Source organism: Schistocerca americana, chromosome 6, assembly GCF_021461395.2.
Source record: "Schistocerca americana isolate TAMUIC-IGC-003095 chromosome 6, iqSchAmer2.1, whole genome shotgun sequence".
Classification (NCBI taxonomy): domain Eukaryota; kingdom Metazoa; phylum Arthropoda; class Insecta; order Orthoptera; family Acrididae; genus Schistocerca; species Schistocerca americana.
Genome location: NC_060124.1, coordinates 249,572,667 through 249,592,331, shown reverse-complemented (window position 1 = coordinate 249,592,331; position 19,665 = coordinate 249,572,667). Strand labels below are relative to the sequence as shown.

The 19,665-nt window shown below is 37.0% G+C and overlaps 1 protein-coding gene across 1 annotated transcript in view; it reads left to right on the top strand.

Annotated features, from left to right (window-relative positions):
* The window catches only part of LOC124620075 (dynein axonemal heavy chain 1-like), an 804,068-nt gene that overhangs the window by 572,310 nt on the left and 212,093 nt on the right, over window positions 1–19,665 (top strand). The window contains exon 38 of the mRNA XM_047146741.1: window positions 15,886–16,050. Coding sequence (XP_047002697.1) covers window positions 15,886–16,050 — 165 coding nt within the window. The remainder of the gene's footprint in view (window positions 1–15,885; window positions 16,051–19,665) is intronic.

Sequence of the window (19,665 nt, the reverse complement as noted above, 5' to 3'; positions counted from 1 at the left end):
CTGGAAAATCCGAAGTATTTACTGATTCTATTTCTGGCGTTAAACCTTCTGGGGATCTTGACAGTGCATCCGCAATAATATTTTCTTTGCCAGACACATGAATAATTCTAAATTGGTACTGTTCTAGTGTCATAGTCCAACGTGACAGTCTAGGATGTAACAATTTACATGTTTGCAAAAAGGTTAGTGATTGATGGTCACAATACACAATTGTTTTCGGACCATATAAATAATAGTTAAACTTCTTGAATGCCCAGATAACCGCAAGTGCTTCAAGTTCTGTGGTCGTATAGGCTCTTTCACAGGGCGATAACACTCGACTAGCAAATGCTATCGGACAGAATGTTGGTACCCCTTTTATTTTCCTTATTTGAAAGAGACAAGCACCTAATCCAACATCCGATGAATCCGTGGACAGACAGAACTCACAATTCATATCAGGGTGATATAATAAGGATGCGTTAACGAGTTGGTCTTTAATGTCTCGAAAAGCTAGTTCACATTCTTCAGTCCATTGCCATGGCACATCCTTCCGTAGAAGCCGGTTTAATGCCTCAGAATTCATGGCTTGAGTCTTTATGAAACGACAGAAGAACAATGCCATACCTATAAATCCCTTCGGTTGTCTTTTATTCCGTGGTGATGGAAAATTTCAAATTGCACTTATCTTCTTCTCGGTAGGCAGGATACCTTTCGCATCTATCATATGTCCTAAGAACTTAATTTGTGGTAAAGCAAAATGAGACTTTTGTAAGTTTACTGTAATTCCGGTTTTCTTGAAAACAGCAAAAATCCTTTCCAAAATATGCAAATCCTCTTCCCATGTTTTTGTGGCTATTAATAAGTCTTCAACAAACACAGTTATACGACTTCGCAATTCTGGTCCAAGAACATAATCCAACGCTGAAATAAATATTCCGGCACTAATATTAAGTCCGAACGGGACAACTCTAAATTGGTAACTTCTCCCAGCATAGATAAATGCGGTATATTTCCTAGATTCTTCATCCATTTGGACCTGCCAGTACGAACTTCTCAAATCAACACTAGTTAAGTACGAAACATCCTGGAAATTTTGAATTAATTCATCTATATTTTGCGGATGAGTTCTTACAGGTACTATTATTTTATTAATCTCTCTCGCATCCAGAACTAATCTAACGTTACCTCCAGGTTTTGGGACGACTAAGAGCGGAGATCAATATGGACTAGTTGATGGCTCAATCAAGTTCCATTCTAACATTCTATTTATTTCCCTTTGAACGGATTGTTTTAAATGCCAGGGGATCGGATAGTGCGTGTAACAGTAAGTCTGATGTGGCTTCACTTGTAGGTGACAAATATACCCTTTAATAATTCCTGGTTTCTCATCAAAAATCTCTTCATATGCCCCTAACAAATAATGAAACTGCTGCCTTTGTTCTCTGGTAAGCTGATTTGATTCACTAGCTTTTATCATTGTTGTTTGGTTAAAGTCCTCTTGTTGTATCAAATCCTTTGAAAGCTCCTTCCAATGACTGTTTGTAGTGTCAATTAATTGAATTATGGCACCGAGACAATATTTCTCACGCACAGTTTCCTTTCTATTTAAATCCAGTGCTATCTCTTCTCCATTTAATCTAAATTTAACTATTCCTTCCAAAAAATTAATCTGACAATCGTACTCCTGCATACTCCCAATACCAAGAATACAGTCCACTAATAACTTCTCCACTACAAGGAATGTACATTTTATTGCTACATTTCCCATTTTCATCTCTAATTGTGTTTGTATTTTGACATTGGGAGAGAGTGCTCCAACAGCTCCGATGATTTTGCAGTTCTGTACTGGCAAAATTGGTACCTTCTTCTTCCTAATAATTCTCCGAAAAAGAGCGCCGGAGATGACATTGGCGGAAGCGGCGGTGTGCAATATCACATTCGTTGGAACTTCCTCAATTTCAACAAATACTTCCGATACCGGAACACTCGATCTGTCATTATGACACGTTATTAAATCCTTTGTTGACTCTTCAGTCAACAGCTCACCATCATTATATCTTAACAATTGTAATTTTACTGTTTCGCCCCTAACAGATCCCCTGACCGCTCCTCCAGGGCACGATGCGGTCATGTTTAGTTTGACTGATTATTGGTCCGATTGGTATTTGTCTCTTCAGCTACTTCAGTGATTATCGGTTGTTGTGGTGAATTCTGTCTATGTTGTCTTGCTTGATTTGTGTAATTATTGTTGTTGTTCTGCTGGTGTTGGTAGAACTGTCCTGTGTTGCCATACATTGGATTATATCGATTAAAATTCCTACTGTTCCTAAAATAGCCCCTTGCTGCACCATTACTAAAGTTTCCATTATGGTAATAATTATTGTTTGCATTTTGTCCATTGCTAAGTCTCCTCGGAGAGTGTAGTTGGTTATGATTATTGTAACTGCTACCATTACTGCCATTCCCACTCGAGTTGCAGCTCGGATTCGCTTCTATTGCTCTTCTTTCATATGACATTTCTCTTGCCCTTTTATTGTCCTCCTCAATTATATCAATACGATCAAGCGTAGTCATAAATGAGTCTATATCCTTATCATTTACATATAACAGCTGATTCCTTATACTGGTGGGTAGTCTGGACTTGAGTATTCTAAGTATATCCAGCAAAGGAATCGGTACATCCCAATACAAAGATTTATTAATGTATTTCTCAAAATATCTCTTTAGAGATCCTCTAGAAAATGAGAAAGGCTCAGGATATAATACTTCCTGCCTAAGTCTTTCTTGTATTCCAGCAGACCAATATTTTACTAGAAAAGCCTGCTCAAATTCTTTGTAACATTTACAAGAAGATGTTTGTTCGGATGCCCACAATGCTCCTGATCCTTGTATATATCCAGATACAAAACTAATCTTTTGCCATTCTGCCCAAGATCGTGGAAATAGACCTCTGAAACTTCGAATAAAGACTACAGGATGAACATTCTTTTTGTCAGGGTTAAAGATTTGAAATTGTCTCTGTTTAATCATCTTTTCCTCAACGGTACTACGATTCCAAAAATCATCCTGTTCATACTCTTCCCTGTGGCTATCCGTTATATCGAATCTAACTTGTGACGTTCCAGTTCTGTCTACATCGGATCTTGACGTGGACGGAATTTCACGCGCAGATTGAGAATGTTGTTTCCTACTTCTTGCTGTTTCTAAATCCTCCTGCGAGAGATTTAGTGATCTTTCGATATTTTCTTTCCAACGCGAGAATTCTTCGCCAAGTTGTTCTCGAACTTCCTTTAACCCTTTGTTGAAAAAATTCTCCTCGGAACTCTCTGAAATTGACTGTAACGCTACTTTCACAGTTTCTTCTATGGTTTCCGAAGGAAAATTTTGCCGCTCTAATGTCATTTCTGAAAACTTTCCCGCAAGTACATTCATTCTATGTTCCACTGTCTCCTGTTTTTCCTTCACTTCGTCAAATTGCTTCTTTAGATTATCTTGGGATTCTATAATTTCTGGTATCATAGCTACGGAACAGTGTATGTCCTCTTGAGCTTGTATTACTTGAGGAAACAGTTCTACTTGTTTTTGTATCGTGTCAATTTTGACGGATACATATTCGGTTAGTTCTGCTTTTAATTTACTATTGTTTTCATGGCATTGTTGGCGGACCTGCTCAACTTGAGCAATAAGATTCTGTTCGGTCCTTTCTGCCTGTTCCTTTATTTCCTGTGTCTGGGTATTTAATCTCTGATCTAATTCGGTAAAGGTTGCTCTTAACTGATTTTGTAATTCTGTTTGATTTTCGGCTAATTGATTTTGGAGTTCATTTTGTATCACGGATAAGTCTCGTTTTACCTCCGCTTGGCCTTCGGCTAATAGAGACAACTGTTGCATAATAACAACTAATGTGTCAACAACAGTCTGATCAGCTGTTGTATGAATGTTTTCTGAACCAGCGGGATTATTTATATTGCTAGCGCTAGCCACAACAGTCTCAGAATTGCTATCCGTGGCCTCTGCTCCTGCGCAAACAGCCGAAGGCTGTTGCACTTCTCATTGTTGATTCAATGACATTTTAAATGCCGCTCTAGTCAATACCATTAAATAACTGTCAATATCAGGTTCTAATCACTAAATACAGTTTCAAATTTACTGTCGTAGACACACTTAACTTTCAAATTACTTCACAGATGGTATAAAGTTCAATGTCCAGATACGAAAATCACACAATATACAGTTCTACAATCTAACTACTATCTGGAAAAAAGTTCTTTCTAAATTGATTTCAAACTATTTTTAACTACAGGATAAAAAAATTATATTTCTCTGGCCTTGTTCTGTAGTCTCGGTGTTGTCCAATAGTTGAAATGGTTTCTTGGTATCAGCAATCTTTTACTTTGGGCACCGAATCTCTCTTCAGATTAGTTACCTCTCGTTCTCATTGGTTTTCATGAAACAAAAAATACATATATTATATAACAATCCAAGAGAGTCCTGCCACGGTCGCCACTGTAATTTTTTCCTCCTATCTTTTCTACGTAATTCTGTAGCTCTCAATTAGTTCGAGCAATCAATCATTCATGATAGGAAACACAGTCATAGCTCAGTCACTCAAAATGACTCTGAAATTTTACTTGTTAGAATGAAATCAGGCGATGATTCTTCTTCTCTGCAGGCTCATGCTTTGCTAATCTGTACAAATAAAATGCCTCGTAATTTTGGGAGCATTGTATAATCAGTCGGGAAACCTCAAATCAAGCGGATATTTGGCTTTGATGAAGTTTAACCTTCCAAAGAAGTAATGGAGCTCTTGGATTATTAAATGCAGGTTCGTATCCAGTCTTTCGGAAGTTCCCTTCTGATTAACAACTACGCAATATATCGATAAATATCATTAATTCTCAAATTTCCAATACACACCTTTTATTTGAAGGAGCAATCTATATATATTTCCTTTTTAGTCGTACAGTTTCGTCTCAGTTATCTTCTGTCACAAATCTCAATAATCAGATTACAGTTCTTCCAAACCAAGCTCAGGCTAATCGGCACGAAGACAATCTCGGAAGCTCCCTTTCTTTTTTTTTCTAACAACCACCAGAGAGAGTACTACATAGAATACTTATGCGCTCATGGCATAGCTATTGTATGAACTACTTTTCGCATGGATTCTGCGAGTATGAAGATAGAAAATTAGTAAACGTCATTCAAGGGTAGAATTGTATCTGAATAATTCATCGAATATATAGAGATATTACAGAGTTCATTAGAAGAAAACCAATTCATTACTAGTTCTAGTTTTTCCTGTGTTGCCTGATGCAGGCAATTTCTGTGAACAATGTTGGAGTTTTGCTTTCATTGATTTTGAGACATTTTCAGTTAGTGATTATGTATCATAATTAATTATACTTCATTTTAATTAGTCTAAGAATGTTGTCAGATGACTTAATTTCATCAATAAAATAAACCATTAATGTTTAAATGTGTACTTATTCTTCTGTATAACTTCGCATGAATTTTGTAATGTAAGATCAGTTTCATCAAAATGGTTATACAGTTTTCATTAAATGTCATCCTGTTCTGCTACTTTACAAACTTTTATTTGTAAATGACTTCGCATGAATTTTGTAATGTAAGATCAGTTTCATCAAAATGGTTATACAGTTTTCATTAAATGTCATCCTGTTCTGCTACTTTACAAACTTTTATTTGTAAATGTATCTATTCCAGTGTTTCACTACTTTCTCGTTTACTCTTGGCTCTGAGTTTAATTTTTATTTGAATTTCCATCTTAGTATTAATACTGGGCAATCTGAAATAGATAGTTACAACCCAGTAAAAATGCTATTTCCTTTGAAGACACTCTGTTTACCATCATATAATATTTTCATTATCTAGTACCTGACTCCTGAAATACTTATTGTACTTCATATAGTGTTGAGGAGTTCATGAAGGATGAACTGAACATTACATATAGTCTTGTGTGTAAATGTAGCTGTCCTTCACAAAAGGGAGGAAAGAAAAATAAAAGTTTATATTAATGTTAAAATTCTTTGTACCAATTAGGCCTAAGTTGTGTTATCCATTTTTTTGACGTGTCTCCTGTACACTAATCATATGATTAGAAATTGTATGTTATGAGATGAATAAAACACTATTCACTATTCACTATAACTCTATCTTTCCAGACATCTAGGTAGCTTTATGGTTGATTTTTGTCTTTGCTTTTATTCTAATGAAAGGGTATTTGGTATTTCAATTTGAATGTGTATTTTATTGTTATTATTATTATTATTATTATTATTATTATTATTACTATTTTGTTCTGCAAGAGAGTGTTTCCAATGATTCTGAAGCACAATTACCTTCTACCAAGAATTTAAGTGTCGTAAAGTAGCAGCCTGAGCTTTTATCACTCTTCATGATTGATCAGTTTCTCTCAGATTACTGTTACTTAGATGGCAATGGCTTACTTGGAATTTGTCAGAAAGAAATGATTCCTCTTCCATTTCTTCTTCTCTTTAGTGTTCTGTGAAATTCAAACAGTGCAAGAAATTTTCCTGTATTTACTTTTTGTGACAAACTGTAATTTCAAGTCAGTTCATAGAATTGCGGAATTTTGGATATATTTCTTCATCCCATCTGTTACATATTTTGTGAATTTTCTCATTAAACTGCAATTGTTTTCCATTTCCTTGTTAATTAGAGTGGTTGATGTCAATTTGTTCCTTAGAGGTCTGTTAGCTAACAGATTTTGGTTAACAGCAAAAATATCTTTTTAAGTATTGTGTAATTTGTAATTTGAAGAGCATCAATTTACCAAATTTGATTTCATTATTTCCCTTAAATTGTATTACAGAGAGTAGTGGTTAATATCTGTATTGGCAGAATGCAATGTAAACTCATTGTAGTGCACAGTACTTTGCTTTTGAAGTGGTGCAAGGGGCTGGTACCACATTTGAAATTGGCACTCCCATCTCCTTGCAAGCATCAAGCATCTGTCTTTGCTTTTGTTCAGTGGCCAAAGCCTAGCTTCCATGCCCTTCTTGGTCTACACTCTTGATCTTAGTTAAAATGGTAGGAGTCTTGTCTGCCTCCTTTATAATGGAGTCCTGGTATGATGACACCAAGACCCTTGTCTCTCCAGGCTGTATCTTTTGTTTATTCTACAGCTGATATTCATCAAATACCAAATTTTTAAATGTCCCTTTGCTTGAAATGTTGCGTGAGCTCAGTGCAGTACTCAGAAACAGAGGAAATCTTTAGGCCTATGTAGATGCTGCTGCATTCATAGAGGCATGTGAAGATGTAGTCAACTTTAACAGGCTGTAACATATCTTGTATCTTGGAATTAGGCTGGAATACTGGTCTGAATCCATATTTCTGCAGCACATATCCCACTTTGCTAGTCATCATCTCACAGTGTGGGAGGACTGCATCTGGCTTGACCTAGGTTGAGTCATAGGACTCCCTTCACAGTGTTCCACTTTATGTGCTAATAATGCTGCCAGATGTTTCGTGAGTCTGTAAGTAGACAAACTGATGACACCAACAGTTGGCCTAAGACGATGCCTGCCTTGTGTATGTTTAGCAACGTGTAAAGGCTCAGAAATATAAGTACCCTTTAACAGATTTCATGTGCTTCTGATGTCAGATCATGATTAAGCTTCTGGCACATACCATCCTCTAAAGATTTCTGCATTTTCTAGTGGTGGTCTTTAGTATTAAAAACAAAGTAGGCTTTCTATCACTGATTGCCAAGACAACCAAGTCATCATTTTCATGTGAAAATCTTAAGCCTTGCCATCCTTTCACCTAATATTAGAGTGTGCTGAGTATATGTGACACGGAGAAAATCTTGAGAAGTGTACTATACCTGAGTAGAGTAGATATAAGATTTGGTTTGAAAAGACATGTGTTCTCATATTGTTTGCATGTGACTCGCTCATCCTTAAGAACATTATCACTTTTGTTAATTATCCTATGGCTGATTTTGTATTTCTGGCACTTCAGAACCCAAACTATGACATACTTGGGAATGTTTTGTTTATTCAATAAATCATTAATCTGTCTGTCATAACTGATACTAATATATTTGAGATCAATGACAGCAGACAGGTGGATTTGTTCTCCTACCTTTCTTTAGAGAGGCACAAATGTTGCCTCTTTCTTATACTCTGGCAAGTTACCCGATATGAAAAATTTATTTATTATATCTGTTAAGAGAGCCTGTACTTTTTGTGTTCATTTTTTAACACACAGCTTGCTACTTCGTGTAGGCCTGCTAACTTTTTTTATGCTCTGGTGCAGTCGTTGTAGTAATATGGAAATGACTAAGTTGTAAAATATTCACATGCCACTGTGGTTAAAGTATAGTGTATGTGGTAAAATTGTACTATCCAAAACTGGCACCAAGGCAGCTGTGATTCACCATGGGCCCTAGATGACAGGGGTGAACAACAGCTGCAGAGATGTGTACAGGCTAACAGACATAAATATGTTGGGCTACTGACCATCCAGAAGAACCAAGGGCCTACTAACAGTGCCTTTTCAATGACCATTCGGTGAACATGCTGTGTACATATTTTATGGACTGTACAGTCTATAAGATACACTTTTTTCTTTGAAGAATTGCCTCCAAAATTCAGGTGTGTCTTATACTCAAAATTAATATAAATATGTCCATTGTTTGGTTTAAAATTCCCCCCAGTCTTAAAAATGGCCATATATTCGATGCTGCAGGAAACCTATCTCTATCTGGCAACATTGGATTCAACTGCCTGCAGCAGTGTACTGATGCAATGAAGGTGAGCTGCGATGATTCACAAGCTTACCAACACTGTACCTCTCCCAAACCACTATCAGAAATCCAGATCACTGTCTAGCTTATGATGCATCATTGCAGTCTACAGTGCTAGTGAACTTGGCTTGTGTTATTGGTAACGGTACAATATTTTTGTTAGTGGCTAATTTCATAATGGAAAAAAAAGGTATTTATATGATGCAGACTACAAATTGAAAATAATACCATATGCAGAAGTACATGGAAATAGTGCAGCTGAGTGGCATTTTGGTCCTCCACCAACAGAAACAAACCTTTCGCTATTGGCAGGTTAGTAAAGAATAACTGGAAAAAAATGAGAAAGACTTAAGTTTGCAAGTAGAGGACTAAATAAATGTAAAGCGGCCAAAACTAGAAGATGATGTACTGAAATCAATTCAAGGACACTGTTAAACTGGCACTGGAATTAGTACAAAAATGATTCAAATAAATGCTCATAAGCTAGCACTACAGTGGAACTTAACACACTTTAAGGATGAGTTGGTTGGTGCTACAGGTTTATGAAGCGCCATGGAATTAGCATGTGAACCAAAACCAAAATATCTCAGAAAATGTCACAAGAGTATGAAGAGAAAACGTTATCTTTCCATCCCTTTATTATTCAACATCAAAGGAAAACTACTGTGGAACTAAGCCAAATAGTGAATATCGACAAAACTCCTCTGACATTTGATGTCACAAGTAACAGAACTGTTGCTACAAAAGGTGCTAAAACTGTAACTATAAAAACAAGTGCACATGAAGAAATGCACTTCACTGTTGTCTTTTCATGTTGTACTGACAGCACTAAGCTTAATCCAATGAAAACAATGCTAAAACATTCTGAAATACTGCCAGGTGCTTTTGTTCACATACACGATGAGGGTTGGATGGATGAGGCTGGTATGAAATTATGAATTGAGAGAGTGTTGAAGAGAAGGAAAGGTGCTTCATTGAAGAAGAGTTGTCCTCTTGTGCTAGATCTGTTTAGTAGTCATTTGAAAATTCTGTGAAAGAGAAATTGAGACACAGAAATACAGAGCTTGCTGTTATTCTGGGAAGATTTACTTTGGATGAAATCTGACATGAATTCATGCTGAAGGGAGTATTAAAATAACCTACGATCAAAGAAGTATGTCAGTTGATAAAATAGTTGTGATCTAGAGAGAGAGAAGACGTTATTGTTAAGTCCTTCATGAAGTGCAGCATAAGTAATGCTCTCGATGGTAGTGAAGAACATTTTATACATGAAGAGGACAACAATGAAGATCAAGAGCAACAAGAAGAAGAAGAAGAAGAAGTAAGTTCAGTTGACAATTTTCAGGGATTTCAAAGGTCATTTCAGCTTTATAAACTACGATTTTTTTAGTTTGGCTTTGCAATCTAATAATAAAAATGTTATTTTAAAAATGCTTAAAAATTAAGGTGCATCTTATAATCTGCAGCAAATTGTTTCAATCCAAGAAAGAACATCTCAGAAACAGAAGGTAGAACACGGCGTGCCCCAAATTTTGGTCATAGCCCCACTCCTCTTCCTCATTTTTGTAAATGACCTAAGTGAAGTCGGTGACTTGGCAACATAAGAAAATTGATACTTAATGGCATAATATGGACTTAACAAAGCAGAAAATGTTGAAAACATGTAAGAGCGGTAAGTGCATAGCACCACTGCTCAGCACAAACAATCTGAATAAATGTATTGTAAGACAGCACAGTGTGTATCATGCATTCTCTAAGCAATCTGAAATACTTTACTACCACTGCTGCTACAAATTTCTGGTTATTTTTCATACTCAGTTTCCTTTGATTTTACAGTTATAATTTTTGATAAACTTTACAGTCTATCATTTTTGACTGACCTCTATTATTACTTCCATCTGAGAGAACAGATCTGTAAGAAAACCACATTGTTATAATGACAACTGAAGATACTTTCAAATAAAGCAAAACATGTATGATCCAAATGAAACATTCAATACAATCACAAAAGACTGTATATAACTGGTATAATGCAAATGCTGGAATGAGGCCAACAATAAAAAAGACAATATGTAAACTTAAACATTTTCCAGTAAATTTATCTAAAAGACCATGATTAGCTTCCATCTCTTAAGTTTACTATCAAAAAAAGACATAGCACAAATCTTGACTAAAGATCATTGATGATAATTACTTATTTTCTTTAAATCTATGGACAGGCTTGCAGGAGTCAAGTGAACCAAGAAATGAAGAATGGAGTCACTCAGATGAGAAAACACTACTTACCAGATACTGTATTCATTAAAGAGCAGGGAATTCCCAATTTCTGACTCCCTGCTTCCCAGCCTAATTCCAAGGCATCTGGTAGACTCATAAATTTACTTTTGATTTGTGTAGGAAGTACAATACCACAAACCTTAAAATTGTTAAACGTTTTACAATTCACAAATATAATTCTTTGAATACTGTGTACACATTGGTGACTTTGTTGACTACTTTGAAAATTTTTGCTGGGATATTCAATCACAATGTCAGTAACTTAATCACTGTTCTAGTTAAAAACTTTCTCTCCTACTTCTATGTTATTTACATTATCAGTATATGTTTGCTCTGTTCAGGAAATCGGTTCATCATTATCACCAGAAAATGTTTTTACTACTTCTGATGTTGCCTGAAAGAATTAACTAACACTTCCACCTGCTTATTGCAGTGTTTTTAAGTTTTACAATCTATACATTCATTATTAAAAGGGTCCATTTTAAAAGTACAATTCCTTATTCACATATTTCATTCTCTTTTCAGTTCTTCTTTTCTCTGAATAATTTCTTTTTCCAAACTGCCAAATTTTGACTCCATTTTGGAATTTTAACTACTGATGTTACCAGTATCTTTGTCATTTTTTAAATTTAAACTAATGATGTTACTGTTAAAATCACTGCTAGTTTTGTCCAACTTTGAATTCAGTCCACTAATACTTTTGCCAAACCTTGCAATCACCTTACCACTGCTTCTTCATTAATGTCTTTAATTTGTACTAACACCTGCATCATCATACTATCACTATCATCATTACCCCCATTCCACATTCTCTTTAGCTTTCCTGTCAAACTTCTGTTCTAGGTCAATATCTTCCATTATTTTAGTATTGCCTTTATCACTCCTCCATTATTTTAGTATTGCCTTTATCACTCAAGAATTCTGTTTTTGATGCCATTGCCATTTCTACAACTACCTGACTATCACTCATTTTGTCATAAAGGATTGATTCTACTGCAGATTTTGTTGCACGATTGCCATAAAGTGTACTTGTCATTTTCTGATTACTACAGTTTCCTAGTCTTTCATCTCTTCTATAAAGCACATTAATTTCTGTTTCCTTGTCATTCATTTTGAAAATAAGGGTATTAATTACCTCCCTATGTTGGTTGCTGTTGTGCATCTCTGAGGGATTGCTTCCTCCTGCCAGGCTGATGCGCTCACATCCAACAGGCTTCTCGTTGGTTGACATCCTTCAGTTTTGGTTGCCAATCTGTCAACTACAACTGATTTTTCGTTGGACATATTTAAATATGGTGCAATTGTTGATGATCTTCCTATTAATAGGCCACTTTGTTTTTACAGGGTGTTTCAAAAATGACTGGTATATTTGAAACGGCAATAAAAACTAAACGAGCAGCGATAGAAATACACCGTTTGTTGCAATATGCTTGGGACAACAGTACATTTTCAGGCAGACAAACTTTCGAAATTACAGTAGTTACAATTTTCAACAACAGATGGCGCTGCAAGTGATGTGAAAGATATAGAAGACAACGCAGTCTGTGGGTGCGCCATTCTGTACGTCGCCTTTCTGCTGTAAGTGTGTGCTGCTCACAACGTGCAAGTGTGCTGTAGACAACATGGTTTATTCCTTAGAACAGAGGATTTTTCTGGTGTTGGAATTCCACCGCCTAGAACACAGTGTTGTTGCAACAAGACGAAGTTTTCAACGGAGGTTTAATGTAACCAAAGGACCGAAAAGCGATACAATAAAGGATCTGTTTGAAAAATTTCAACAGACTGGGAACATGACGGATGAACGTGCTGGAAAGGTAGGGCGACCGCGTACGGCAACCACAGAGGGCAACGCGCAGCTAGTGCAGCCGGTGATCCAACAGCGGCCTCGGGTTTCCGTTCGCCGTGTTGCAGCTGCGGTCCAAATGACGCCAACGTCCACGTATCGTCTCATGCGCCAGAGTTTACACCTCTATCCATACAAAATTCAAACGCGGCAACCCCTCAGCGCCGCTACCATTACTGCATGAGAGACATTCGCTAACGATATAGTGCACAGGATTGATGACGGCGATATGCATGTGGGCAGCATTTGGTTTACTGCCGAAGCTTATTTTTACCTGGACGGCTTCGTCAATAAACAGAACTGGCGCATATGGGGAACCGAAAAGCCCCATGTTGCAGTCCCATCGTCCCTGCATCCTCAAAAAGTACTGGTCTGGGCCACCATTTCTTCCAAAGGAATCATTGGCCCATTTTTCAGATCCGAAACGATTACTGCATCACGCTATCTGGACATTCTTCGTGAATTTGTGGCGGCACAAACTGCCTTAGACGACACTGCGAACACCTCGTTGTTTATGCAAGATGGTGCCCGGCCACATCGCACGGCCGACGTCTTTAATTTCCTGAATGAATATTTCGATGATCGTGTGATTGCTTTGGGCTATCCGAAACATACAGGAGCCGGCGTGGATTGGCCTCCCTATTTGCCAGACATGAACCCCTGTGACTTCTTTCTGTGGGGACACTTGAAAGACCAGGTGTACCACCAGAATCCAGAAACAATTGAACAGCTGAAGCAGTACATCTCATCTGCATGTGAAGCCATTCCGCCAGACACGTTGTCAAAGGTTTCGGGTAATTTCATTCAGAGACTACGCCATATTATTGCTACGCATGGTGGATATGTGGAAAATATCGTACTATAGAGTTTCCCAGACCGCAGCGGCATCTGTTGTTGAAAATTGTAACTACTGTAATTTCGAAAGTTTGTCTGCCTGAAAATGTACTGTTGTTTCAAGCATATTGCAACAAACGGTGTATTTCTATCGCTGCTTGTTTAGTTTTTATTGCCGTTTCAAATATACCGGTCATTTTTGAAACACCCTGTACATTACCTGTATAAAGTTTAGATGTTATTCTGTAATTCATTATATTGTAAATAAACTTGATTGTAACTTTGATACGGTCTGTCCAGCCATGGCTGGTGAACGATGAAGACCTGGTAGTCCGTAAAATAGGGTACAGCAGATACTGGTTCATGCATCCATGCTGACTGCCCACTGAATGGTGACAGGTGGCATTTTCAGATGAATCACATTTTATGCCCCGTCAGATAGATGAACATTGGCATACACAGTTTGAAGAAATGTCTGAAATCAGACACCCTACTACAATCATTGAAAAGATCCAGGTCGCAAGAGGGAGCAATAAGGTGTGGGGAAAGTTTTTGTGGCATTCTCTGGGTTATCTCATCATTCTGAAAGGCACAATTGGTCAGCACAATATGCAGTTTGTTTTTCCTCAGCACAATGGCGTCTACCAGCAGGACAGTGCAATGTGTTGCTCAGCTTGCAGTGTACATGTGTGATTCAGAGAGCACCAGGATTAGTTTACCGATCAGGCAGTTCACACCAGAATAGAAATCTAGTATACCTGACCATGGTACTGGAGTTGGCATGACTCCACATCCCTGTTCATATCTTCCAGAACCATATTGACTCTCTCCCTGCACATCTCTCAGTTGTCTGCCTGCAAAAGGTGGTTATTCAAGTATCTGATAAGTGATCACATTGATGTGAGTGGACAGTGTGATACCAAATGAGACACAGAATCAAATGCCATAGGCAAATCTAGAAAAGCCCCAGTCACTCTTTTCTTGTATCGAGTCTGTTTAGCAGATCATGGAAAAAATTTGATACTGCTGTTATTGTGAATCTTCTTTTCTGGAACCCATGCTGAGAATTGTTTACTAAGGTTATTTGCAGAAGAAAGATTCCATTTAACAACTTGCCAAGTGTTGAAACCAACGAAATTGGCATGTAATTATTTATCCCACCGGTTGTTCCCTTTTTATACAATGGACATATCTCAGTAATTTTTAAGAGTTCATGAAAGGTGCTCTGACCAATTGGACTGTTTATTAAAGGTGTTATTGGTTTTATTAACTCATTTTTGCATTCCTTAAGTAATGTAAATGATAGTCATCCCATCCACTGTATGTTTTTATTTTGAATATTGACATTATTTTCATTACACCATATTCTATTATCCTCCTAAGGAAGAATGAATTCCTCATTTTAACTGAGTTTATTTGTACTCCTGGTTCAGTTTCTTCTTTGTATGACTTACGTAAATGGTTTATGATAGTCTCATGTACTGTCTTTGGCTCACTCATCAGCATCTGATTTTCTTCTGGTGATGATATTGTTGTAGATGCCCTTCTTACACTCTTGACAAACAGGGACATGCCAGAATTTTGAAGGATTTTTATGTGGGTGCTACTCATTTCATCTGTGATATTTGTGTCTCCACTCAAAATTATATACAAAGCTAATAGTAAAATTGTCTTGTGTTTTTACATTATTTAGGAACATCATTATTTCCTTCAAATTACCTGTTTAGTTTATCTTTTACCATTAACAGACTAATAACAACCACTTACAGCAAATGACTGTAGCAGCTTTTAATAAAAGATTTAATTTTGATGCTAACTGCTTTTTTTTTTACATCGTTGATTTTCTACGCACAAATAGAGTGCAGGAGTTGAATGATTGTTAGTACTACCAACATATATATCTCTCTTAATTAGTTTGCAGTTTAACTTGTTAAATGTGCTTGAAGGATCTTATTTATCATTTCTATATGAGTGAATGGGCACACATGCCAAACATATATTCCTTTCATTTGATTTCTTAAAACCCTTTTCACTCTTTTATATTTAAGTTCAGTTTGGGCTTTTATCTTGATTAGTAATCACACAAAGTGTCCATTGTTTGTAATTTTGCTTATTAATATTTATGATGTATATTGTTTCATTTACCCTTTTATAGGTATCAAAGGCATGTACATCTCTTTGTATGTGGGTGCATGCAATGTACAAATATTATTTTGTAAATAAAGCTGTGGCACCTAAGAAGGCAGCTCTAGCAAAGGCAAAGGCAGAACTGGAGGCAACTGAAAGAGCATTAGCAGCAGCCAAAGCTAAAATGAAAGCGGTGAGTAGAGAGAGAGTTTGTGGCACCATTTACACAGCTTATGTAACAGCTAGACTGTATTTTTATTTCATCCTGGACTTTCCATTAATTAGTTAGACTATAAAGTGGTGGAGACAAAGTATTTAAAATATTTAAGTGTTTAAATCAACGAATATACAAGGGAAAACAAGAAAAATTGGTATCTAATGTCAGTCTGTATTTTTTTTAACCATTTGGTGATAATAAATGGAATAAATTACAGTTTTACATATACCCTACAACAAACAAAAACATACAGAACAAGCTCTATACTGTTGTTGTGGTCTTCAGTCCTGAGACTGGTTTGATGCAGCTCTCCATGCTACTCTATCCTGTGCAAGCTTTTTCATCTCCCAGTACCTACTGCAACCTACATCCTTCTGAATCTGCTTAGTGTATTCATCTCTTGGTCTCCCTCTATGATTTTTACCCTCCACGCTGCCCTCCAATACTAAATTGGTGATCCCTTGATGCCTCAGAACATGTCCTACCAACCGATCCCTTCTTCTAGTCAAGTTGTGCCACAAACTTCTCTTCTCCCCAATCCTATTCAATGCCTCCTCATTAGTTACGTGATCTACCCATCTAATCTTCAGCATTCTTCTGTAACACCACATTTCGAAAGCTTCTATTCTCTTCTTGTCCAAACTATTTATCGTCCATGTTTCACTTCCATACATGGCTACACTCCATACGAATACTTTCAGAAATGACTTCCTGACACTTAAATCAATACTGGATGTTAACAAATTTCTCTTCTTCAGAAACGCTTTCCTTGCCATTGCCAGCCTACATTTTATATCCTCTCTACTTCGACCATCATCAGTTATTTTGCTCCCCAAATAGCAAAACTCCTTTACTACTTTAAGTGCCTCATTTCCTAATCTAATTCCCTCAGCATCACCCGACTTAATTAGACTACATTCCATTATCCTTGTTTTGCTTTTGTTGATGTTCATCTTATATCCTCCTTTCAAGACACTGTCCATTCCATTCAACTGCTCTTCCAAGTCCTTTGCTGTCTCTGACAGAATTACAATGTCATCGGCGAACCTCAAAGTTTTTATTTCTTCTCCATGAATTTTAATACCTACTCCGAATTTTTCTTTTGTTTCCTTTACTGCTTGCTCAATATACAGATTGAACAACATCGGGGAGAGGCTACAACCCTGTCTTACTCCCTTCCCAACAACTGCTTCCCTTTCATGTCCCTCGACTCTTATAACTGCCATCTGGTTTCTGTACAAATTGTAAATAGCCTTTCGCTCCCTGTATTTTACCCCTGCCACCTTTAGAATTTGAAAGAGAGTATTCCAGTCAACATGGTCAAAAGCTTTCTCTAAGTCTACAAATGCTAGAAACGTAGGTTTGCCTTTCCTTAATCTTTCTTCTAAGATAAGTCGTAAGGTCAGTATTGCCTCACGTGTTCCAGTGTTTCTACGGAATCCAAACTGATCTTCCCCGAGGTTGGCTTCTACTAGTTTTTCCATTCGTCTGTAAAGAATTCGTGTTAGTATTTTGCAGCTGTGACTTATTAAGCTGATAGTTCGGTAATTTTCACATCTGTCAACACCTGCTTTCTTTGGGATTGGAATTATTATATTCTTCTTGAAGTCAGAGGGTATTTCGCCTGTTTCATACATCTTGCTCACCAGATGGTAGAGTTTTGTCAGGACTGGCTCTCCCACGGCCGTCAGTAGTTCCAATGGAATATTGTCTACTCCGGGGGCCTTGTTTCGACTCAGGTCTTTCAGTGCTCTGTCAAACTCTTCACGCAGTATCGTATCTCCCATTTCATCTTCATCTACATCCTCTTCCATTTCCATAATATTGTCCTCAAGTACATCGCCCTTGTATAGACCCTCTATATACTCCTTCCACCTTTCTGCTTTCCCTTCTTTGCTTAGAACTGGGTTTCCATCTGAGCTCTTGATATTCACATAAGTGTTTCTCCTTTCTCCAAAGGTCTCTTTAATTTTCCTGTAGGCGGTATCTATCTTACCCCTAGTGAGATAGGCCTCTACATCCTTACATTTGTCCTCTAGCCATCCCTGCTTAGCCATTTTGCACTTCCTGTCGATCTCATTTTTGAGACGTTTGTATTCCTTTTTGCCTGTTTCACTTACTGCATTTTTATATTTTCTCCATGCATCAATCAAATTCAATATTTCTTCTGTTACCCAAGGATTTCTACTAGCCCTCGCCTTTTTACCTACTTGATCCTCTGCTGCCTTCACTACTTCATCCCTCAAAGCTACCCATTCCTCTTCTACTGTATTTATTTCCCCCATTCCTGTCAATTGCTCCCTTATGCTCTCCCTGAATCTCTGTACAACCTCTGGTTCTTTTAGTTTATCCAGGTCCCATCTCCTTAAATTCCCACCTTTTTGCAGTTTATTCAGTTTTAATCTACAGGTCATAACTAATAGATTGTGGTCAGAGTCCACATCTGCCCCTGGAAATGTCTTACAATTTAAAACCTGGTTCCTAAATCTCTGTCTTACCATTATATAATCTATCTGATACCTTTTAGTATCTCCAGGGTTCTTCCATGTATACAACCTTCTTTCATGATTCTTAAACCAAGTGTTAGCTATGATTATGTTGTGCTCTGTGCAAAATTCTACCAGGCGGCTTCCTCTTTCATTTCTGTCCCCCAATCCATATTCACCTACTATGTTTCCTTCTCTCCCTTTTCCTACACTCGAATTCCAGTCGCCCATGACTATAAGCTCTATACTATCCTGTGTAAATAATGTGTGGAATAACATTATCAAGATGAAGACTTATACTAGAATGTGAAGTAGCTTTTAAATTACATTATGCTACATTAATACTTGTTCCATATATCATTAATACGACATTTTCTAATGTGCAATGTGTCAATTTAATGTAAGTTTTATTTGCACAAAATAATCTCCTTCTTTTTTATTTTTCTTCAGTTACTACTTCATATCTAAAAATTCATCCATTGAGTAGAAGGAGTTGTCATTCAGAAATTGTTGTAATTTATTTTTAAATGTTGGTTGGCTGCCTCTGCCTGTCAGACTTTTAATGCTATTTAGTAAATGACCAACGATTTTTGCACAGCATAATTCACCTTTGTGAGGAAGGTCAGATTAAGCCCAGAATAGTGAAGATCATCCTTTCTTCTAGTGTGGTAATCATGCACTTTGCTATTATTTTTCAATTGGGGTGGGTTATTATAACAAATTTCATAAGTGAGTATCTGTAATGTGAAGATATTGTGAATATCTGAGTTCCTTGAACAAATGTCTGCAAGGTGATCTTGGGTGGGCTCCACCTATTATTCTGATTACACAGTTTTGTGCAGTGAATAATTTTTCTCTTAATGATGAATTACCCCAAAATATGATGGCACATGAAAGCAATGAATGAAAAAAATGCATAGCAGGCTAATTTACTGATATGCTTATCACCAAAATTTGCAATAACCCTAATAGCGTAAGTGGCTGAATCTAAATGTTTCAGCACATCATGAGCATATCTCTTCCAATTCAGTTTCTCATCAGTGCACACAAACAGAAATTATGAATATTCTGCCTTAGCAACACATTTCTGCTCGAAGTCTATATT